Source organism: Notolepis coatsorum, assembly GCF_963971535.1.
Source record: "Notolepis coatsorum genome assembly, chromosome: 6".
NCBI classification, from domain to species: Eukaryota; Metazoa; Chordata; class Actinopteri; order Aulopiformes; family Paralepididae; genus Notolepis; species Notolepis coatsorum.
In genome coordinates, this window is record NC_140170.1 from 118,652,414 (window position 1) to 118,678,681 (window position 26,268).

The 26,268-nt window shown below is 41.8% G+C and overlaps 1 protein-coding gene across 1 annotated transcript in view; it reads right to left on the reverse strand.

Moving 5' to 3' along the window:
* The window catches only part of LOC311231218 (sodium- and chloride-dependent taurine transporter-like), a 92,667-nt gene that overhangs the window by 12,458 nt on the left and 53,941 nt on the right, over positions 1-26,268 (reverse strand). The window contains 7 exon segments of the mRNA XM_084317761.1: positions 1,760-1,872; positions 4,499-4,623; positions 4,738-4,841; positions 5,117-5,251; positions 6,916-7,048; positions 9,345-9,490; positions 10,339-10,427. Of these exon segments, the coding sequence (XP_084173887.1) occupies positions 1,760-1,872; positions 4,499-4,623; positions 4,738-4,841; positions 5,117-5,251; positions 6,916-7,048; positions 9,345-9,490; positions 10,339-10,427 (845 nt within the window).

The window sequence follows — 26,268 nt, forward strand, 5'->3', positions numbered from 1 at the left end:
GTACATAAGAGAGACAGAGGGAACATTGTAGTAGACATTGTCAGAACCTGTTCAGTACGGATCCACAATCTACTAGACAGAGAAGGGCAGAGTGTATGTGATAGAAAGAGAATGTATCCGAGTGTTGCATGCCAGTGACTATATAATTGATTCCCTTAGATCACATTGCATTAACTCATTCTGCACCAAACACGAGATTTCTCGTGTTTCAAATCCAAGCGTTGAACGCCAGAAAACGAGATATCTCGTTTTTAGATCCCTTTTTCTTTTTTTCGATTTTCCCATTCTAAACACTCGCGCGGACCTGTCTGTGTCTCCCTGGCACTGCTGCCTAAATTATAATTGCAACGATGATCGAATCCCGACAGGTGGCAGTATCGCCTACCTTTTGAACTGGGTCTCTAAGGTGTGCCTCAGTGCCTCTGGCGGCAGGAATCCCCTCCTCCTCAAAGTGAAGCAGTACACAGCCATCTGTCGCCGATTTGCTCGCCTGAAACCTATTGTTTCCCGTATTATAGCAAGGCCCAATGTGACACCAGTAATGGCGATCGCGATGGAACTACTGGGATTATTCATTTTGGAGTACCTTCTGACAAAGGTATGGTCTATTTTAGGTATATTTTACCGAACCTAAAACATGCTTTTGTATTGATCACAGCGTCATATTTTACCGAACCTAAAACATGCTTTTGGTAACGATTGCAGCTTCGTTAAACGACATAACTCCCTTTCCAGGAAATCAGCCTGGATTATAATGAAACGATCTTTAGCACGGGATAGGGCACAAACGAAGGTATGTAGACATACTGTTTTTTCCATGTTGGACTATAAATAGTGCTTGTCAAATGAGCTACTATTGTCTCCATGTATAATATAGAATATACGATAGCTCCGCAAACATCGTGGTGAAAATGATCAATAACACATGGCGCCAGGGATTAAAGATGGGACAACAGCGTGGCAGTCAATGAGTTAAAGACTTGATTCCCTTAGAGCACATTGCATTAACGACTTGATTCCCTTAGATCACATTGGATTAACGACTTGATTCCCTTAGATCACATTGCATTAAATACTTGATTCCCTTAGATCACATTGCATTAAAGACTTGACTCAATTAGATCACATCACATGGGCACACACTCCAGCAACATACATGGGGTTGCTGGAGCTAATAGCACAGTAGCTACCTTAGCGACATATGTCAACGTGTGGCATAAAACATGCACAACAGAGGACAATACCTTTTATTCATCTATTTATTTATATTTATATATTTTATTTCCGTGTTATGTACACAATGTGCCCAGCCCTCATGGGTTTATAATACACAAAAATTACTGTTGCAGTGTTCCATTATATTTACTTTCATTATCTAAAATACAGATGACATGAATACATATTACGGTTCGGTCTTAAACAAAGTATTCTGCCTTATCTCCCAAGCTTGGCAAATAGAAATCTGCTACAAAAAGGGTCCCTTCCTGAAGCACAACTCAACTTAAACGGAGGACATTTTACCTTCCGTCCTCGTAGACAGGATACTAAACATAAAATGTATCTCATTCTCAATTTCAGCACATAGCTCACTCCTCTGTGGTGGTATTAAACCTGCCGGTCTCTAATGGTAATGTCCCTGACCTAATGGTAATGGTAATAACCCTGACTGAATCTGTGCATGTAGGGATCTTTGTCTTTTGCTTAAATTATACTTCACATTAGGTGCATCTCTTCATATACTGTGTCTGTCTCCACGAACCTGGCTGTCGAGGCCAAGCAGCAGAAGCATAACGAAGAACAGAACGGCCCAGAAGGTGGGAAAGGGCATCATGGTCACAGCCTTAGGGTATGCAATGAACGCCAGGCCAGGACCTAGAGGGGGAGGGGAGCAGACAGAGAGAGGGAAGGGGAGGAGGTAATGTATTATTGGTTCCCCTGATTTGTGTCGCTGTGGAAAGACCCAATCGCGGCACAGAATCAAAGTTGAATGCATAGACAAGGATAGGCTAAGCTCCCTAGGGGGTGGATGTGTTGCTGTGTTGTACTATACGTTGTATGAAGGTATGGGGTGTGATGCTGTTGCAGTAGCACAGGCCATAAGGGACATGCAGTGCCTCCAATGTACTCTGACTATTTACTCTGTGCTTATTCATGCGTATAGGCCTCTGTTGGTATAACACATTCATACTATTTACAATAATTATAACTAGAAAACATCACCCTGACAATATTCTAATAAAATTCTCTACAATTCTTAAAAAAAACGATTTAAGTAATGCTGTAAGATAATGGCAATGTACTTATCTATAGTACATTTGTATACAAGTATACAAAATATATTAAAATACAGAAAGTGAAATATAGAAAGTATATACCAAAGTAAGGTGGTATCCATAAAATAGTTGTGTAGTGATAATATTACAGTGCAACAGATGACCACCACTGTCAACATTACAAGGCAAACTTGAGGTTCACTTGAGGTGCGCTTGATTTACCTTATCTGACACTCGATCAGACATAGAGACAATCAACTGCAAGATAAGGTAAGTCAAGCGCTTGTTGATTCCCCCCCCCCCCAAATGAGTACAACATATTCCAACTATACTTCTTTGCCCACGTCTGATTGACATTGTAACCTGTTCAATACGAGTTGGGAAACAGTAAAAAATAAATTATAATAAAAACAGTCGAATCATCAAACAGCATTGCAGTTGATGACTAGATACTGTAGGTCGATAGATTAAACAGCATTGCAGTTGATGACTAGATACTGTAGGTCGATACATTAAACAGCATTGCAGTTGATGACTAGATACTATAGATTCAACAGCATTGCAGTTGATGACTGATAGATTAAACAGCATTGCAGTTGATGACTAGATAGGTCGATAGACTCTATTTAGCTGAGAAATATGACAAGGCATCCAACCAAACACAGCGTTGACTAAAGATGTGGGAAAATACTGAGAAAAAAAACAAATATAACAAATGTATAAAAGCTAAACATATTGAGTCGACAATATGAGCTTTTTAAGTAGTTCCAAAATCATATATTTGTGAATGCAGCATTACATTCTCTTTAAATATCAATGTATATGTGTGTAATATTCACAAAAGTAAGTATTTGGACAGTGAGTAAAAGTATTTTTTTGCTTCTGTTGTTTCCCCTCTCTGCTTACCTGGCAGTGTATTCTAAATGGAGCTTGTTGACTAACACTACGATACAATTCAACTGCTATTTTTCTATCAATCTTCTATCCTTTCTAAAAGCACAAGCACATTCAAATACTTCAAGTGCAGTATTTACCTAATGGACAGGTGTCTGACTGGTTCTTACCATGTCTGGGACTAATGGTCAGCTTCCCAGAAGCATCTTAGTGCAAAGACAGCATCCGTTCATATGGATACTACCCGTATATATACTGTAGGACATATATAATCTTAGTTATACTGCTTTAGGAAAACTAAGCCTCAACCTGAACCTCAACTGACTTGGTCTAATCAGAGAGAGGCAAAGATGATGAGGGTTATAGCCTCACAGAGCTATACACTGTAGCAGGGAAGCAATAATATGAGACACATATCAATGCGACAAGGAGTGAAAAACCTTCATTTATATGAGAAACATTATAAACCAGAACACAGCAAACCGCCAATTTTCTTCTAGGTTAACAGACAGAAAACACAAACCAAGTGTATCACTGTGAACTGTTTAAAATATGTCACTAAATAAAGGGAGGAACCACGGCACCGGTAGAAGTAATGTGAGCTGATAACGTAGTTCAATAGAAAGATGCATAAGACTGTATGTTAAAAACAGCTCAGAAGAAAAATGCGGTTTCAAATCATGCAACGCTTTGTTTGTTTTAAATTGGCACACGCACGTGTCCTGGGCTACTGTCTTTCTTTTGCTCGACAACATTAGCTAAACTTTCACATGACTGGTGCCTAAATCTACCTTTCCACTCAATACCTTCTCATGAGACCCCCCCCCCACACACACACACATTTATCCAACATTGCTTTCTTATGCTATATGTCTGGACATTGGTCAGCCCATCCCACCCTGCTCCTAAGAAACCCTAACACACTGACCATCCCACCCTGCTCATAGGAAACCCTAGCACACTGACCATCCCACCCTGCTCATAAGAAACCCTAGCACACTGACCATCCCACCCTGAAACCCTAGCACACTGGCCATCCCACCCTGCTCCTAAGAAACCCTAGCACACAGAGTGCTCACATCCTCTCTGCATGGTTTCACTTCACTTCCTGCGTTTGTCAAGGAGTGTTTGATTGCGGAAACTTCCATATTTCGATGCAATTTTTTTTTTTTTGGAATTCATTTCTAGATTTGGGATTTTTTTTCCTAAAGCCTTTGTACTGTTGCTACTTATTCAAACACTTGTTGCTGTTGCTGTTGTTGCTGTTGTTGTTTATTTGATAACCAGGGAGCAGCGCCCACCATCGCTGCAGCCTTTCAGAATCCTCGTACCTGACTCTGCCACACTGGCAATGTCCACCCCTTGCTCTTGTGCCATGAAGCCCAGGACGGAAAATATTGCGAAGCCAGACACAAAACTGGTACCGCTGTTGAGGGCTCCCAGCAGCATACAGTCCCTATGTCACACATATGTCATGAGGAGGATTGTTAATGAACACACAAGGATCCCGCAGCGTCCCCCCGTTACAATCCACCCCGCTCTCCCCTAACCCCCCGGACCGACACCTCACCTGTAGCAGTTGTATTTGTACTTGTTGTAGCTTCCCAGGGACGTCATAGCACCCAGGCAGATGGCATAGGAGAAGAAGATCTGGGTCCCTGCATCGATCCACACCTGCGGAGAGGAGGGACAGACAGGCTGAGGCCTACTGTGTGTGTAACATAGATCACGACAGACAATGGTGCCATGAGGCATGTGTACAAAACACAAGAGACATGATATAATAGTTTTCACTATGTGCAACATAAATACTAGGGGAGGTTGGGGTCATGTGTAACATAGAAATAGACTAGGGGAAGAACACACAGAGCAAGTGGGTTTGTCAAACAAGCTACATGGATTTCTGAAAGGGACAGTATTTCTACTCAGGCAGGGTCTGGGTCACCTACCTCTGGGTCCTGGAGGCGAGCCAAATCTGGGTACAGGTAGAACTTGATGCCCTCAGAAGCGCCTGGCAGGGTCACGCCACGTACAAGTAGAACTATGAGCATGATGAAGGGGAAGGTGGCTGTGATGTACACCACCTGGGAGCACACGGACACGCAGCATACAGGTCATTATATTACATCTGATGCATTTAGCCAACGCTCTAATCCAGAGTGATTTGGAATGGGTGCAAACAGTAGAATAAGTCAACATAATAATAATAATAATAATAATAATAATAATAATAATAATAATAATAATAATAATAATAATAATAATAATAATAATAATAATAATAATAATAATAATAATAATAATTTAATTAAATAATAATAAAAATAAATGAAAGAGTAATACAATGCCAATACAGTATGGTTATAACTGTCAAGTGAGAACCACACACACACTTGGAGGTCAATGTTGTGAGAGAAATGTTTACACTTGGCCTTGAGGGAGGGACATTAATGGCTGAGTTATAGCGTGGAGCAACCAGGAAGCATATATCAGACCGAACCAATCAATAAGCAGGATTTAGGCTATAAAAAAGGTGTCTGGTATTGACTGAGCAGCCTGTGGTCCTGGGAGTGTTGTTGAACAAGGCTTGGCGACTGTAGCACGGCACTCAGCCTTTATATTGGTTGTTACTCTGGCTGGATTTATTATACTGGAAAATATGAAACACTGTTGCACAAGCATTATGAAATGTTCCATGCCTTCTCATTTGCAATTACACTGATTCTTGTTACATAGAGGGAAATGGTGGTAGTCCTTATTGTGCCTGCTAACTTAGACTGCTAGTTTCTCACATCTAAAAATGTGAGAGGTTGCGCTGCAACCGAAAGCAGCTAGTATAAGTCATTGGCCATGTGTTGTCATTGTCCATCTGTCCCAAAAACATCTACAAATATTGTTTGCCATAACATAGTACATGACAGAGACATGGAATTTGCCGCAACGAAAGATATCGGTGAGCCAATGCAACACATCAAATATCACACTAATCGGCCAGATGGTGGCTCTATAATTAAAGATCAAAAGGTCAAACTTTGAAAAGCCATAACTTCTAAATAAAGTGTACATGTCTGATATAACTTACTAATTACGCACAGATAATGGCTACAGCGCTCAGGTTGATGCACATTATCAAGGCAACAATTAACAGCAAGACTGGTGTGTTTCTTGTAACCAGATTAGTCGCAGGTTATTACAAATTACATGCTTACAAAAGTCTATTGAACAACACATAGTGGAGAGTGACATTTAGAGAGAAGGCATGCAACACAGAAGGTCAAGATCTGGACTCAAACCAGCACCTCGACTAAGCCACCAGGACACACTTGGTTTTCACCGCAGCCTAAAAATATCCGCTTATTTTCCCCTTTTCAAACAGCAAAGGAAGCATCATATGAGCATCACATGGAGGAGTCTAAAACAGATTGGATCAGGGAGTATGAACGTAGCTGAGCCAGGCAGCCTTGTCATGGTTTAATGGCTTCTCTAGATACAAGGGTGTAAAGCTTCTTTCAGCTATTTTAAACATCAATTAAGCAGCTGTAATATATCCAATGTGTTCCATTAAAAGTCTTGTGTTGTCTGGTAATCGTACTCTTGTCTGTCATACTCAATGGCTGTCGGAACCTGGCAATACAAATCAAATTGGTAACACACACGCACGCACGCACGCTCGCACGCACGCACGCACGCACGCACGCACGCACACACACACACACACACACACACACACACACACACACACACACACCTTGCCAGTGGACTTGACCCCCTTCCAGATACAGAAGAAGCAGATGACCCAGACGGCCAGCAGGCATGCAGCCAGGTCCCACTTAATAGGCCCGATATCATCAATTCCGTTACTGATACCCAGAACGTTATGCCTACAGAGACAAACAGAGACACAGAGAGATTAGAGGGGTGTCCTTCCAAAGTCCTATTCTCTTTATGAACCCTGATGTAGAAAGAACCCTGATAATTGGTTATTAGTACAGAACTATAAAGGATTAGGTGTATATCATGTTTAAGTGATGCAGTTGTGTATGTGTGCGTCCGTATGACCGCAGTGTCTCATCGGTTTCAGAGATGTTCAGGCATGATGTATCAACATCACTCATCGTGTTGTGGGGGAAATGTGTATGTGCATTCATTGTATGTGTGTGTGTGTGTGTGTGTGTGTGTGTGTGTGTGTGTGTGTGTGTGTGTGTGTGTGTGTGTGTGCGTGTGCGTGCGTGCGTGCGTGCGTGCGTGCGTGCGTGCGTGCGTGTGTGTGTGTGGATTACTGTGTGACTCACTCTCAGAATTGGGAATTTGAATGAGATGGCACAGGGTTTTATGTAGGTTTTAATGGAACCTTTTGGTGTAGAGGTGTGCAGAGACCAACATAACATAATTCAACCAACATAATTATCTGTCTCTGTATTCGGATAGAAGACTGGAAGTGGGTGTGGTTTGTACCAGAGATCACATTAAATCGGGCAACATGTTGTATTTTCTAACCTAATATTAATCTACATTGGCAATGCAATTGTTGTGCTTTGAATTGTAGCTTATGATTCATGATTTTTGGAATAATTGTCATCGTTAACTCAAAACAGTGCATCATGCTAGCTAGTCCCAAACGGAGATAATGTTTCATGACAGCAAGTGGACTGAGCAATAACGAGTCGATTAGATAAAGTTCGAAGCTTTGGTAACACTTTATAATAACACTCAGTTATAAGACCTTTATAATGTATTTGTAGATAATGAACTAATCATGAACAAATCATTTATATACATTCATAAATTGACATACTCTGTCAATACCTGACCAGGGTACTCCTGGGTCCTAGTGCCCCCCACACGTTACACTATATGTTATGCACATGTATTTTATATGTTAATAAAATTGCATTTATCTATAGTCCTAATTCTGTCACTGCTTGATGTCACAAAGAAGGGTGTATCCGAAAGCTGTCTACAACATTTGTAACAGGTGTTGAACAAGTAAAAAAATTATTAACTGTATTATACATTTGTTAATGATGAATAGGCTTCACTTCAGCTTAGGGCACACAATAGCATCTGCAAATTATTTATAGATGTTTTATGAATGTCTTGACAAATCATTTGTTAAACATGAAAATACAAGTCTGGTAATTGCTTTGTGTGTATTCATAAAAGTCCACAAATAAACAAACTATTAGACATTTGTTAATGATAAATAGGCTTCACTTTAGATTAGGGCACACAATAGCATCTGCAAATGATTTATAGATGTTTTATGAATGTCTTAACAAATCATTTGTTGAACATGAACAAATAAAATGGAGGTACAGTATAGTCGTTTTTTCATATGCATTTTTCAAAGCATCTACAAATGTGTTACTACACATTAAACAACATTATTTAATGATGAACAAATCAAGTACAAACAATGTTGATAATGAGTCATAAATAATGTAGAACTAATTTGTAAATGTTATACAAATATAGTTATAAATGATTTAATAATGATTTACGAATGTATATAAATGATTTGTTCATGATTAGTTCATTATCTACAAATACCTTATAAAGGTCTTATAACTGAGTGTTATTATAAAGTGTTACCGAAGCTTTTTCAATCAGATGAAAATGTTAACAGCTCATCAAACGTGTACCCGTCAATGTGACTGGTAGAAACAGCTAATCAAACATGTTGGCTACCCATCAATGTGACTGGTAGAAACAGCTAATCAAACATGTTGGCTACCCATCAATGTGACTGGTAGAAACAGCTAATCAAACGTGTTGGCTACCCATCCATGTTACTGGTAGAAACAGAATTGGCAGATGTACTTATATAAGAAAGGTTGAGATCCAAGGCAGCTCTACAGTTGTTAAAAAGCCTTTAATAAGTAGCTTACATTATTTAGAAAATCTTTTAAAAGTCCAACATGTTTCAGCCTACAGTACTTGTTTCAGTACTTATATAAGCCCTGGTAATAGGTCTAACTGTGTGACTGTGTGTGCTGTTCTCCCAAGCATTCAACCTTCCCTACCCATAACCACCCTCCTTCAACCTACCACCTCCCTTTCACCTTCCCTACCTTCTCTCCTCTCCTTCTTTGTTCTTTGTTTTTGCCTATTGTCAGCGACTTTTGGTCTTTGAAAAGTGCTATACAAAATAAATGAATAATTATTATTATTACTTACTCCCAGAATTCGGTGACGGGGGAGGTGAAGTTGGTGGTGTTGGCGGCCAGCCACAGCGTTTTGTTCTTGCGGACGGTGTCCTCCACACAGCGGTCAGTGTTCCAGGGCTGGTTACACTTGGCCCACGGCAGCTCTGGCTGGAAGCACTAGAATCACAGCGGTCACACAAGAGTTATCATCGCAGGATGCGATTGGCTCGAGAGGCTTTCCAACAAGCAATTATCTCACAACAATGGGATGTGTAAACCTGCCAACGTGTTCACCCCCCCCCCCCCCCCCCCCCCCCCACACACACACGCACACACACGCACACGCACACACACACACACACACACACACACACACACACACACACACACACACACACACACACACACACACACACACACACACACACACACACACAGTAGTATGGACTGCAGGTTCTTAAACTCATTATTCAAATGTTATGTGCACACAGAATCTCAACTATATAACATAACCACCGTCTCTCTTCTGTATTATTGCTTGAATATAGAATTAACCTACAGGTAGAATTCACGGTCATCTCCTTTAATTAACCCAAAATGGTCGGCGACCACAGAGTCTGATTAAGGTTGACATTGGAATGAGTTTCACGTGTGGACAGCACGAGACACAGAGAGGACGGAAGGTCAAAGCCACTGCTTTATGTTGCCATCCCAAATACATTCTCCTCTGACTGATGAAGCTGAAATTCAGTGCTAATGACCATATTCAATTGCCCGGCGTCTACATTCACCAGTGGTGGTGAAGGAGGCAATTTCCACCATACATTGTGGGGAGCGCTTTGAGTGTCTATAAAAGCGCTATATAAATGTAATGAATGAATATTCACATGGCGGCCATTGTGATATTATGTCATGCTCAAATCGGAATTTCTTTCCAACCAGTTCTCACCTTGGGCCAAAATGGCCCCCATGTGAACGTGGTCAATTCTCCATTCAAAGAGGGCCATGGTTACTGTATTGCTTACCTGGATTAGATAGTACAGCCCCCAGGCCAGGATGACGATATAGTAGATGTTCAGCAGGGACACGATCACTATGGACGCATAACCGATACCTGGAGGACAAGAGACACACATAGAGAGAAGGTTTCCATAAGAGAACTCCCCGATATTGGTGTGCCTATAAAAACAGTCCATACAGTGCAGGATTTATATTATCTCTGGTTGGAATGACATGGTCATCTCCTGTGATTACGTCTTTAGAAATGTACGGGTGACGTACAGTATAACTTAAGTTGCTTAGTTACAGTGGCCTTGAGACATGGCCTTCTACTACTGCCGCTAGCCAGACCGACGTTCATATTATGCCCTTGTCCTTGACAAAGTTGCTCTTCACTCAGTGAACACACTTAACCCTTTCACTACCACACTACAGAAGGTTAGCCTTTCACTACCACACTACAGAAGGTTAACCTTTCACTACCACACTACAGACGGTTAACTGTCTGTATTGTGGTAGTGAAAGGGTTAACCTTATGTAGTGTGGTTGTGAAAGGGTTAACCCTTTGTCGTGTGGCAGTGAAAGGGTTAACCTTCTGTACTGTCACAGTGAAAGGGTTAACCCTTTGGTAGTGTGGTAGTGAAAGGGTGAACTGCCCACTGAAGCCACTCATCTCGCTACAGTGTTATTGGCCATATTGTAGTGTGTGTTTGTGTGAACCCGAGCAAAAAAGAGGGTGTATGGAAATAGCGGGAAGAGAGTGTGAGAAAGTGTACGGAAATAGCTATGAATACCATGTCCTGTTTCACATGCATCATTATGTTATGTTTCAATTTAAATTTATTTATTTAAAAATAGGGACAATGCACATTAACTCATTGAGCGCCACACTCTTTCCCCATCTGTACTGCCTGGCGCCAGCTTTTTTTGACCATTTTCACGATATTTCACGATCTTTGCAGAGCTATTGTATATTCTATATTATAGCTATGGAGACAATAGTATGGCTCATTTGACAGACACTATTTATAGTCGAACATGTACAAAAAATTTGCTTCTACATACCCTTGTTCGTTCACAATCCCAAAATAAACATTGCCCCGTTTCAAAATAATCCAGACTGGTTTTCTAGATTGTGAGATAAAGTGTGTTTTGTGCAGCATATGCGGCACTAAGCTGGCCCATGCATGTTCATGAGGTAGACAATACTGCCACCTGGCGAGATTCGATCGTCATTGCAATTCCAACGTAGGCAGATGTGCCAGGGAGCTCCGGCTGAGTGTTTAGAACGGGGATCAAAGGAAAAAGATCAAAGGATCTAAAAACGAGATATTACGTTTTTGGCGCTCAAGCGTTGGCGGCGAAACACGAGATATTGCGTTTTTGGGGCTCAATGGGTTAATGAACATTAATGAACATTTATATGTAAACATGCCAGATTGTAGCTATAAACAAATTTCCATCTGTAGTCCCTTTGCAGGTTGATGTGAACACAAAACATGCAAAGAACATGCAATACAAAGACAATGAACAATAAAGACAACTAGACAATTCCGCAGGGGAAATTGTGAAAGTGTGGGTGATGCCTGTGCACTGCCGGCCAATGGGAGAGCGTCTGTATTGTCTCTATGACAGATGGTTCAAAAGATACAAAAGAGGTGGTTGCTAGGGTGTTATAGCTGGTTGCTAGGGTGTTTCTAGGTGGTTGCTATGGTGTTATAGGTGGTTGCTAGGGTGTTTCTATGTGGTTGCTAGGGTGTTATAGGTGGTTGCTAGGGTGTTATAGCTGGTTGCTAGGGTGTTTTAGGTGGTTGCTAGGGTGTTAAAACTGGTTGCTAGGGTGTTTCTAGGTGGTTGCTAGGGTGTTATAGGTGGTTGCTAGGGTGTTTATAGGTGGTTGCTAGGGCATTATAGGTGGTTGCTAGGGTGTTTCTAGGTGATTGCTAGGGTGTTTCTAGGTGGTTGCTAGGGTGTTACTAGGTGGTTGCTAGGGTGTTATAGGTGGTTGCTAGGGTGTTTATAGGTGGTTGCTAGGGTGTTATAGGTGGTTGCTAGGGTGTTTCTAGGTGGTTGCTAGGGTGTTATAGCTGGTTGCTAGGGTGTTTCTAGGTGGTTGCTAGGGTGTTATAGGTGGTTGCTAGGGTGTTATAGCTGGTTGCTAGGGTGTTTCTAGGTGGTTGCTAGGGTGTTATATGTGGTTGCTAGGGTGTTTCTACGTGGTTGCTAGGGTGTTATAGGTGGTTGCTAGGGTGTTATATCTGGTTGCTAGGGTGTTTCTAGGTGGTTGCTAAGGTGTTATAGGTGGTTGCTAGGGTGTTTCTAGGTGGTTGCTAGGGTGTTTCTAGGTGGTTGCTAGGGTGTTTCTAGGCGGTTGCTAGAGTGTTATAGGTGGTTACTAGGGTGTTTCTAGGTGGTTGCTAGAGTGTTATAGGTGGTTGCTAGGGTGTTTCTAGGTGGTTGCTAGGGTGTTATAGGCGGTTGCTAGGGTGTTATAGCTGGTTGCTAGGGTGTTTCTAAGTGGTTGCTAGGGTGTTATAGGTGGTTGCTAGGGTGTTTCTAGGCAGTTGCTAGAATGTTATAGGTGGTTGCTAGGGTGTTATAGCTGGTTGCTAGGGTGTTTCTAGGTGGTTGCTAGGGTGTTATAGTAGGTTGCTAGGGTGTTTCTAGGTGGTTGCTAGGGTGTTATAGGTGGTTGCTAGGGTGTCTAATGTAAGTGGTATAGTTAAAGGGTTAACCCATTGTATAGAGGTCATGGCTAACATCCACCAATGAATGTAGAAGTCAGTACTGAGTTGATTGACACCTCCCTTAAGTGTCATGCACATGCAGGTGTCAATCAACTCAGTACACCTGCTAGCCTTAATTGATTCAAATCCTGTGGTCAACATAGACCAGGGCTATTCAACTAAATTGTTCAGGGGGCCACATTGTCAGAAACCCAAGGGGCCAGGGGCCGGACTGCCACGGCGCCTCCCCGTGCTATGAATATATGTACACTTGACACAACACGCAACCACATTTTCACAACTTTTATTTAAAGGGGAACTATTTTACTATTTCTTTCACTATTTGGGCACTTTTACACAATTCCTGTGGGTTTATGGAACACCTCTGTAATTATTGTTTTTTTTTATTCATTGTTTTGTATTTCTAATCAAGTACTCAAAAACAGCATTTTTCTACCTCAAGATCTTAAGCCGTTTTGAGCCTGGGCTCCAACCACAGTGGGAACTGTGTGGAAACTCAGCTGATTATCATGCAGCGGTGTCTCTCTGACATCACAAATCAGCACATTTTCAGATGACTCAGTTCAGTGAGGGTGAATATTGTGAGAGGAGAATTGGAAGAATGCACCAATATGAGAATTAGAGACATAGATCATATTAATATAAGTCCACATAGCTAGGAAACAATGCTAAACACTGAAAAAGGCCATTTATAAGATAGTTCCCCTTTAACTACATTGCAAAATTAGTATACTTTTAAAAAAAAGTGCTTCATTTATGTGCCACATCTGCAACATCTCCTGCAAAAAGTGCTTCATTTATGACTGTGCAACAACTGCAACATCTCCTCTTCAACATTTCAATATAAAAATAAAATAAAAAACAAACAAGTGCATGATGTGCATCTGAACATTCTAACATCAACACTTGAACAAAAAAACACATTTATAGTGCAGCTGAGCTTATGAAAAAGTGCTTCATGTTTGTGCAACAACAGCAAATCACAGCATCTTATTAGCACTTATTGTCGACTCTTAACTCTCAAACATCAGGGGGGTGGGGGGCAGACAGGCCTAGCCTACATACACACATCTAATGAGAGCGATTGCACTTCTTTGACTGGGCAATGGCAGAGAAAGAGGGTTCATAGGAAGTGAGGGCTACCCGCAAACAGTGATGCAAATGCTCATTTGTCAAGGAGGCATGGTTGCTTGTTTTAATGGCATTCATGTGAGAGAAACTGGATTCACAGGTGTATGTTGAGCCAAACATTGTTAGCACAGATATTGCCAGCGTTTTTATTTTGGGGAATGTCTTGACATGAATACACTTTATCCAAAATGTTGTGGTGGATTCATTCTCAAGTGCCTGCTTCAGAGCAGATGATGCTTGCATGTCAATTATTTCAAGTTGCAGGAGACCTTCATCAATGTGAAGTGATGCAAGGAACTCTTGTCCTTTTGTGGAAATAGCAGCTACATTGGCAAATGGGTTGCTCACAAAATGCATCAATTCTCTGGACATGTCAAATTCATCAAATCGACTTGCAAAGTTTTCCCTCAATTTATCAATGAAATCTGTCATTAATTGAGTGACTTTTGGCTCAATTGTGCGTGTTAACGTTGACATGAAAAAAAAAAAAAAAAAAAAAGTATAAAAAAAATATTTTTAATTTTTAATTTTAAATTTTTTTTATTATCATGTAATCTTTGGCGGGCCGGTCAGAATCATCCCGCGGGCCGGATCTGGCCCGCGGGCCGCCAGTTGAATAGCCCTGACATAGACCAATAAAACAGGATATCCCTACTGAGTACAATGGCACAACCCGCAAGTCTCTACAACAAATGGTTCAAAAGATACACAAAGGGGGAGGAGCCGAACCATGGGGGTGTGGTCAACATAGACCAATGAAAGAGGATATCCCTACTGAGTACAATGGCGCAACCCGCAAGTCTCTACGACAAACAGTTAAAAAGATACAAAAAGGGGGCACGGCCTAAGGATCAAGGGTTAATCCCCTGAAGGGGGAGGAGCCGAACCATGGGGGCGTGGTCAACATAGACCAATGAAAGAGGATATCCCTACTGAGTACAATGGCACAACCCGCAAGTCTCTATGACAAACGGTTCAAAAGATACAAAAAGGGGGCACTGCCTAAGGATCAAGGGTTAATCCCCTGGAGGGGGAGGAGCCGAGCCATGGGGGCGTGGTCAACATAGACCAATGAAAGAGGATATCCCTACTGAGTACAATAGCACAACCCGCAAGTCTCTATGACAAACGGTTCAAAAAATACAAAAAGGGGGCGCGGCCTAATTAGCAAGGGTTAATCAAGCCGAACCATGGGGGCGTGGTCAACATAGACCAATGAAAGAGGATATCCCTACTGAGTACAATAGCACAACCTGCAAGTCTCTACGACAAACGGTTCAAAAGATACAAAAAGGGGGCATGGCCTAACGATCAAGGGTTAATTCCCTGAAGGGGGAGGAGCCGAACCATGGGGGCGTGGTTAACATAGACCAATGAAAGAGGATATCCCTACTGAGTACAATAGCACAACCTGCAAGTCTCTACGACAAACGGTTCAAAAGATACAAAAAGGGGGCACAGCCTAATTATCAAGGGATAATCCCCTGAAGGGGGAGGAGCCGAACCATGGGGGCGTGGTCAACATAGACCAATGAAAGAGGATGTCCCTACTGAGTACAATGGCACAACCCGCAAGTCTCTATGACAAACGGTTCAAAAGATACAAAAAGGGGGCACGGCCTAATTATCAAGGGATAATCCCCTGAAGGGGGAGGAGCCGAACCATGGGGGCGTGGTCAACATAGACCAATGAAAGAGGATGTCCCTACTGAGTACAATGGCACAACCCGCAAGTCTCTATGACAAACGGTTCAAAAGATACAAAAAGGGGGCACGGCCTAAGGATCAAGGGTTAATCCCCTGGAGGGGGAGGAGCCGAACCATGGGGGCGTGGTCAACATAGACCAATGAAAGAGGATATCCCTACTAAGTACAATGGCACAACCCGCAAGTCTCTATGACAAACGGTTCAAAAGATACAAAAAGGGGGCACGGCCTAAGGATCAAGGGTTAATCCCCTGGAGGGGGAGGAGCCGAACCATGGGGGCGTGGTCAACATAGACCAATGAAAGAGGATATCCCTACTGAGTACAATGGCAAAGTCTCTATGACAAACGGTTCAAAAGATACAAAAAGGGGGCACGGCCTAAGGATCAAGGGTTAATCCCCTGGAGGGGGAGGAGCCGAACCATGGGGGCGTGGTCAACATAGACCAATGAAAGAGGATATCCCTACTGAGTACAATGGCACAACCCGCAAGTCTCTATGACAAACGGTTCAAAAGATACAAAAAGGGGGCACGGCCTAAGTATCAAGGGTTAATCCCCTGGAGGGGGAGGAGCCGAACCATGGGGGCGTGGTCAACATAGACCAATGAAAGAGGATATCCCTACTGAGTACAATAGCACAACCCGCAAGTCTCTATGACAAACGGTTCAAAAGATACAAAAAGCGGGCGCGGCCTAAGGATCAAGGGTTAATCGCCTGAGAGGTCATGGCTAGGTCATGGCAGTACTGAGTTGATTGACACCACCCGCTGAGTCGCATGCACACCTGCTAGCCTTAATTGATTCAAAGCCTTAATTGATTCAAATCCTAATTGACAAATCTATCCCCAATGCATTTCAATGAGGCTGCGCTTCCTTCACTCTCACGATGATTAAAACAAAACGATAAGAGATGAAGCTTAGTATTTTTAATATGAGCACTTGAGGAACTTCATGAAGGGTTATGTGCGATATTGTGTAATTCCGTCGACAATTGTGGCCTGTGTGGCGATCGGAAAACAAGGGAAGGAATTGTGAAATCACAGATTTCAGCTAGAGTGGAGAGTCTATTAGTGTGTATGTGGAGCATGACTGTCAAAGAAATGGCCATAAGTTGAGAAAGAAATGTCCAATTCCATTTATTTTTCTTTTGTGAGCGAGGGCACAGTCGTGTCATGTGTTGTTTTTATATCTACATCCACAATTTAGATCACTGTCGCAATTTACAAAAGGTGAAGGTAAAACAATTATACAAATACATTCCGCCATTCATTCCTATGGACCAAAATGTCCTGTTTAGAGTCGATTTGTAGCCAAACGGTGCGGTGAAACTTTCCAAAAAGTAATAGCAACTCGAGTTGGACCAAGCCGGTCGTTTTGATACCTTACACTTGTGTGGGGTCTGAAAGTTCTGGCAGGGGTTACTGGACAAAAATCGGCGGAATAATGAAAGAAAGAAAGAAAGAAAAAAATAAAGATACAATATAGATTACAATAGTGTGGGCAGGGACCTGGCTTTGCCAGGTCACCCACACTATTAAACAATGTACATAATCATGCAGTACAAAGACCACATGCTGGACAAAATAAACAACAAAAACATAAACCTTATTACAACAAAACTCTGACATGACAATACACAGGACTAATTGACACACAAACAATTAACACTGTATGGTGACTGCTCTTAAAAACCTATGTGTATGTTATGTACAGTAGGCAATATTGTATGTATGTATGTATGTATGTATGTATGTATGTATGTATGTATGTATGTATGTATGTATGTATGTATGTATGTATGTATGTATGTATGTATGTATGTATGTATGTATGTATGTATGTATGTATGCATGCATGCATGCGCGTGTGTGTGTGTGTGTGTGTGTGTGTGTGCGTGCGTGCATGCAGGTGTCTGTACATGATCATAGATGGTCACAAGTCTGGTTTGTCCTTAGCCACATCTTCAAGTGATTCTTAAAAATAAGAATGAATGAATGAATGAATGAAAACTTTATTTAACAGATTGCAGAATGGGTACAATACAGTACGGCTCAATACATACAATTGTTAAGGGGATGCAGACCTGAGAAAGACGTTTGTCTTGTTTCCATCAGGGTCCCCCATTTTCAATTCATATAGACATATATGACATACATGACATACAGATAGTCAGTACTGCTACATCTATACATTTATGACATACCAGATTTGCAAATACAGTACTGTTTGTGATACAGAAGGAGTCAAGAAAAGGGAGTATATACATTTGACGTAGAAACTGTACATTGGAGGTTGGGTGGGGGGGGTTGGGTACATTGGGATATTGACAACCATACTGGGTAATTTACATTGGAGGTGGTTGGGGGGGGGGGGGGCGGGGGGCATACTGTATAAACAAGTAACACTGTACATTGAGGGGGGGGGGGAGGAGACACTGTCCAAACAAACACAATTGTACATTGAACTATTGACAAAACCATACTAGGTAAATGACTGTACATTGGAGGGGGTTGGAATGATTGGGTTAGGATATTTACAGGGGCCAGTGTTGAATTGCAGTCTCCCGTAGGTGTCCCTTGAGAGAGGTTTTGAAAGTGGGTAGTGATCCACATTCCTTTACAGCTTTGGGTAGGGCGTTCCACATTGATGTGGCATAATTGCGAAACGTGTTTAGTCCCTTATTTGAGCCGAATCTGGGTTTGACATGATTTGTGGAGCTCCCTCTGGTGTTGTGATCGTGGTATTCACTGACCTTTGGGAAGTATTTTGACATGTACATGGGTACCTTGGTCGTGTAGTGTATCTTGTAGACCAGGCCCATTGCAAGTTGTTGTACTCTGTCGTCTACTCTAAGCCATCCTAGGTTGTCGAAGTGGGCAGGGGTGAGGTGGGTTCTAGGAGTAAGGTCAAGCAGTAGTCTGACCAGTTTGTTTTGAGATGTTTGTAATTTTGTTTTTAGCGCCTTTGAGGTGCTTTGGTACCATGAGGTGCAAGCATAGTCGTAGTACCCCTGAATGAGTGCTCCTGCCAGAGTCTTCAGGGTGTTCTTGTTTACCAGAGAGGAGATCCGGTACAAGAATCGAGTTCGTTGGTTGACTTTTTTTATTACATTGGATGCCATTTTGTCACAGGAGAGATTAGCCTCTAGGATGGACCCCAGGTAGGTAATTTCATCTTTCCTTGTGACAATATTGTCACCCACTGTAACTGAGAAGCCGTCGGTCTTGCTGAGTTTGTTATTTGAACCGAAGAGAATGGACTCTGTTTTGCCCATGTGTAATGATAGTTTGTTATCAGCGAGCCATATGCAGATTCTGCCTAGTTCCGAGCTGAGGGTTTTTTCAACCTGTAACTTGTTCTTGTCAGAGACCAGCAGGGCTGAGTCGTCCGCAAACAGGAACAAGTTGCAGTCACAAGCTGACGACATGTCATTTGCATAAATTAGGAACAGTAGCGGTCCTAGTATGCTTCCTTGTGGAACACCACAGCTCACTGTGAGGGGGGGGGATAGGGTACCGTTTACCTCCACCATCTGTTCCCTCCCCTCAAGGTAGGATTGCATCCAGCTCACTGATAGACTATCAAAACCAATTGCTTTTAGCTTGTCAATCAGAATGGAGTGATTGACCGTGTCAAAGGCCTTTTGTAGGTCCAGCATGACCATGCCGCAGTATTTGCCTGCGTCCACCTCTTGTTTGATGTGGTCATTCAAATAGAGAAGGCATGTGTCAGTGGAGTGGGATGTTCTGAAGCCAGATTGGAATTCGTAGATTAGATTTTTTTCCGCTAGGTACTTTTCGACCTGTTCGTAGACTATTTTTTCCATGACTTTCGAGATGGAGGTGAGAATAGAAACAGGGCGGTAGTTGCCTGGGTCTAATTTGCTGCCCTTTTTGTGCAGAGGGGTCACCCTCGCAATTTTGAAGTCCTTGGGGACGTGTCCCTGTTTTATGGAGAGGTTTATTATGTGTGTGATGATTGGTGTGATGGCGGCTGCTGAGTCTCTGAGGAATTTGGAGGGGATGTTGTCATGGCCAGTGGCCTTGTTAGGTTGGAGGGCGCTCAGTTTATTGAGTACCTCATCTGTTGTTACCGTTTCCAGCTTGAAGTCGTCCTTGCGGACCCCTAGGTTTTTGTAGAAAGCTACTATGTGTTCTACCCCATAAAGCCCTGAGTGGGAGGGTAGTTTGTTTACCAGTGTTGTGGCTATGTTTGTGAAGAAAATGTTTAAGTAATTGGCTACATCCAGCTTGTCTGTGATGAGCGTGTTGTCAGTTTTTATGTTTATGTTTGAGAATCTGGTTTTAAGTTTTTTACTGCATCCTAGTTGATTATTGAGTAATTTCCAAAGTTCACATGGTTTGTTTTTGTTTTCCTCAGTTTTGTCATTGATGAAATTCTTTTTTGCAGTTTTGATCATGGAGTTTACGTCGTTTCTTAGTCTGTTTCTTTCTAGTTTGAGTTCAGTCACGTGGGCTTGGAGTTCACTGCTCGTGCTTTTAGTAAGCTTTGACTGACTTTTACGAAACTCAGAGCATTTTTTGTCTCTGGTTTTCATAGCGGCCAGTATTTCGGAGTGCATCCACGGCTCAGCGCGATTTTTTACCCTGGTGGTTCTTAGGGGGGCCATGTCGTTTAGTATTGCTGAGAATTTGGTTTTGAAACCAAGCCATGTTTCGTCAACCAGTGTACCATTGAGTTCATCTGACCAGTCCAGACTCTCCAGTTCAAGGTTGAAGGCCTCGCTAGAGTAGGTTTTGAGGTCTCTAGATGTGACTGTTTTGTGGCAGCCAGCCTTTTGTTTTAGTTTTTTTCGGGTACAGAAAGCTTGAACACTTCCTGACTGAGAGTGGTAAGCTATTCCACAGTGCACTTCCTCTAACTGACAGGACGTTTTGACCAAAAGTGGTTAGTCTACGCCAGGGAGGGGCAACTGGCGGCCCGCGGGCCGCATGCGGCCCTCACCGACGTTCCATGCGGCCCCAGGCCAATATATAAAAAAAAAAAAAAAAAAAAAAAAAATATAATTTTTTTTTTTTTTTTTTTGTATTCGACTAAGAAGAGTTGGCAGTCGACTATGGCTCCTTTCGATCGATTAGTCGACTATTTGACTAATAGGGGTCAGCCCTAGTGTGGACATATGAAACGCTGTTGAAAGTGCCGTGCAGCAATATGGGGGTTTTGATAAACTGTCGGCTGTTGTTACCGATGGAGCACCGGCAATGAAAGGAAAACGCACAAGATTCGCTGGGCTTCTAAGGCAGAGTGGCGTTGAGTGTCCAATGCTGCACTGCATTATACATCAGGTAAGTTCGCTAACATAATTTCCATCTATTGTGGGTCACTATAATGACCAATGCGAGTCGAGTGTAGTCAAATTATATGCGAGAGTCGTTAAATCGTTTTTCTTTTTTTTTTATCTGATATAGGAGGCTCTCTGTGCCAAGAAGCTTGACTACTACAGCCATGTTATGGATTTGGTTACCAAGGTTACCAATCTAATTCGTGGAGGCAACAGGTCACTAAACCATAGAAAGTTTGTCTCCTTTTTGGAAGAGATGGACACTGATTATGGCGACTTGCAGCTACACACAGAAATCCGATGGCTGAGCCGTCGGAAAGTACAGGAGCGACATTGAAACACTGCAAATGCAATTCAATGATCGGTTTGAAGATTTCAACGGCATGCAGTCACGGATAGTGCTGTTTGCCGGCCCCCTCACCGCTACGGTGTCAGAGCAGCCCCCACCGTTGCAGCTTGAACTTGATTGATTGATTGATTGAAAACTTTATTAACAGATTGCAGAATGGGTACAATACAGTACAGCTCAATACACACAATTGTTAAGGGGATGCAGACCAGAGAAAGACTTTCGTCTTGTTTACATCAGGGTCCCCCATTTTCAATTCATCAGGACATATATGACATACATGACATACAGATAGTCAGTACTGCTACATCTATACATTTATGACATACCAGATTTGCAAATACAGTACTGTTTGTGATACAGAAGGAGTCAGGAAAAGGGAGTATATACATTTGACGTAGAAACTGTACATTGGAGGAGGTTGGGTGGGGGGGGTTGGGTACACTGGGATATTGACAACCATACTGGGTAATCTACATTGGAGGTGGTTGGGGGGGGGCACACTGTATAAACAAGCAAAACTGTACATTGAGGGGGGGAGACACTGTACAAACAAACAAAATTGTACATTGGACTATTGACAAAACCATACTAGGTAAATGACTGTACATTGGAGGGGGTTGGGTTAGGATATTTACAGGGGCCAGTGTTGAATTGCAGTCTCCCGTAGGTGTCCCTTGAGAGAGGTTTTGAAAGTGGGTAGTGATCCACATTCCTTTACAGCTTTGGGTAGGGTGTTCCACATTGATGTGGCATAATTGCGAAACGTGTTTAGTCCCTTATTTGAGCCGAATCTGGGTTTAACATGATTTGTGGAGCTCCCTCTGGTGTTGTGATCGTGGTATTCACTGACCTTTGGGAAGTATTTTGACATGTACATGGGTACCTTGGTCGTGTAGTGTATCTTGTAGACCAGGCCCATTGCAAGTTGCTGTACTCTGTCGTCTACTCTAAGCCATCCTAGGTTGTCAAAGTGGGCAGGGGTGAGGTGGGTTCTAGGAGTGCGAGCTACAGTCAGATCCTTTTTTTCAAGCAAAGAGAAATGAGAAGGGAATTTCGTTTTGGAAACTGCTACCTGAGCCCCGCTTCCCACTCCTCAGGGACTTTGCCCTCTCTATGGCCAGTATGTTTGGGAGCACATACATATGTGAGAGCAATTTCTCAAACATGAAGCACATCAAGTCAAAGGAGAGAAACAGGCTGTCGGATGAAACATTATTTCATCTGATGCAGATTGCATGCACAAACATTGAAGTTGACATTCCTGCTATTGTGCGCCAAATGGAGAGACCACAAATGTCTCATTAAAGACAGGGGGGAGGAGGAGATGATGAAGAGGTGTAGAGGGGGGGAAGGAGATGATGAAGAAGTGTAGAGAGGGGGGGGAGATGATGAAGAGATGTAGAAAGGGGGGGGAGATGATGGAGAGGTGTAGAGAGGGGACCATTATTATTATTATTATTATTATTATTATTATTATTATTATTATTATTATTATTATTATTATTATTATTATTATTATTATTATTATTATTATTATTATTATTATTATTATTATTATTATTATTATTATTATTATTATTATTATTATTATAACCATTATTGACCCACTGTGCGGCGAGGGTGAATGTCATGCCAGTTTGATAAAGGGTCAATGTTTGGAGGCATGTCGTATTGCACTTTACTTTACTTGCACTTTACTTGTTTACTTTTGTAGTGTTCAGATAACACTAATAACACAAACACAAAGCAGCATTCCTGCTGCATTTCACTACAACAGTAAATCAAAAGTGCAATAATAAATGATTTTGTTAAATGTACAGTATACACTTTTATCCTGCTACTAAACAAAACATTCCTGAGTGCTTCATATCCATAACATGCATTTCAGTGTTATAATGTTTTGTTTAGTAGCAGGATAAAAGTTTATACATTTAACAAAATCATTTATTATTGCACTTTTGATTTACTGTTGTAGTGAAATGCAGCAGGAATGCTGCTTTGTGTTTGTTGAGCAGTGGGCTTTAAGTTCATACATTTATTTTATTAGAAGCCTTAATTATAATTGATCATTTTTGTATATATTTGGGGTTACACAGCAATACTTTTAAATTCAGCTCTTTATAAATTCATAAAGTTGAAATTGCATTACTAAATGCATTTGAAATGGAATAAAAACAAAGTTACAACAAATTATAATTGTTTATATACCTTGTGACTATTATGGCTATTTGAGTGATGGGGTACTACTGGCGGGACTGCCGATAAACAATGCGGCCCCCCAGATTGATTGTGGACATTTTGTGGCCCTCACCATATACAAAGTTGCCCACCCCTGGTCTACGCTCTACGGGGTACTTTTTTTTTTTATATTTTTTTTATTATTGCAAAACAAAAATTATTATAAGTCAGTACTCAACACATAATGCATAATGAAACTAACAGCCAAGGTGGTTAAAATGACATGCAAGTACAGAAACAAGACAAAAAAAAAGTCTATAATCACATTTTAACCGTATACAGTGTATATCCAGCGAAATTAACAATTATATAAATGTTTATGTTTATATGTTTGTACTTCACAATCCCCTCTAGCCGTGGCCCTAGTGACCCGAGAGGTGGATGTGCTGGTTGTCCTCTGTTTAATGTGTACTCCTCTAGAGGAGGTGGTGCCAGCCCATGCAGGGATTTGTACATGAGACAGGCAGTTTTAAAATAAATGTTAATGATCAAAGCTTAGTAAGTTGTACTTGTGAAGAATATTACAGTGGTGATAGGAGAAAGGTTTCTTATCAAGTACTTTCAATGCTTAAAAAAAAGTGACTCAATTGGTTTCAGGATTGTTGCACCTGTATGTGACCAACTGGTAAGACAATAATCTAATAATAAAATAGTGTAAAAATATCAGGGCAGCACCAGGGATGTTCTAATTTGCCTAAAATTGCGCAGATTAAACTTGACAATGTTTGTAACTTTTTTAACATGGCTATTGAACAAGGGGGTAGAGTCTATAACGACTCCCAAGTATTTAAATTTGTCAACAGTCATTAGCTCCTCCCCTCTTAGATGGACCTTAGAGTGAGCTAATCGTGCTGATGGTTTGGTAAACATCATGTACACAGTTTTTTCAATGATAAACATGAGTCTGTTAACCAATCGTGTATAACAGTCATGGCTGTGGTCAGTGTTTATATGTTTAATATTTGCTTTTCTTTTTTTGGTAGCTTTCTTTCATGGCCAGGTCCAGGTTAATGTGTAGGCCTACGGTCCATGAAATAAACTACACACACACGCGCACGCACGCACGCACGCACGCACGCACGCACGCACGCACGCACGCACGCACACACACACACACACACACACACACACACACACACACACACACACACACACACACACACACACACACACACACACACACACACACACACACACACACACACACACACACACACACACACACACACACACACACACACACACACACACACACACACACACACACACACACACACACACACACACACACACACACACACACACACACACACACAACATGGAACACGGTTGTTCAAACAAACAGCCGTGTCCTCCTTTATGATGTCATATCCTCTGCCGGCGTTAACCTAAGTTGACCTCTACAATCTGCTCCATATCTGCCCTGCTGCTCTGTCTGCTGTCAACACTGATAGAAAGGTTACTTCCTGGTGTATCATGCTTCATCTCATCTGATAGCTACCAAAGGGATTTGATAAAGGGGTGATCCTTCTTTCTTACACAATATGTTAATTGAATACCATTGTTAATTAGCTAATGTCAGGGAAATATGAGGGGGAATGAAAATGTAATGTTGTCATGGAAATAGTAACACGTCATCTTTCTGAGTCTCCTACTATACCAAGCACTGTTTCCATGACAACATTGTCAAAATGTTCTGACCAACAGCCAATCCTCATCTCTGCTAAATGCAACATTGGCCTTTAAGCCAATCTTCTTTTACTGAAAAGCGTTGGCAAGGCGCTTGGAAGCACCAATGATTACAGCAACGTGATTCTGGAAATAAAGACGGAAGGCGGCGTTGTTTCTCTAGGCGGCTGCATGCACCCTCTCCTCACTGGGAACTATTTTAGTTTTTTTTAAAGACACTGGTGCTTGGAAATAAATATTCTACATGGACACAAGGCCTTATTCTGAAAGAGAAGTCGTCGTGGTGTCTGACCTTCCTCCCTGTTAAAATAATGGATGAATGAAGGAATTAATGGCTTCTCAGATGCATTTGAGAAAGTGGGTCGGATCAGTTGAAACCAATGTTTTATTTACAGTGATAGCCTGGTAGGGCTCATTAAGCATCTATCTACCTGGCGCTGTACACATGGAGATGGTAGGCATGCGTAGCAGCAGACAGAGCCCAGAATAGTTCACATGTATCCACCAAGCTCTAGTCTGCACTCTCTCCTCGTACCCATTGAGGTAAATGTAACGTAATTAAATTTGGTAAATGTTGGATGCACCTGATAATTTGTATTAAAAAAGCAGTTGCGACCCGCTCTCAGACCCATAATCTCTGTTTGTGCCCCCAATTGCCTGTGCCTTAATGAGAACAAATGTACTCCATCATGATGCTATCATATACACGTATAATGACTCACTATAATCCTGCATGTTTTTTAATCCCATTTAAGGCAGTGGATCAGTGAGAACTCATGTCTCCCTTT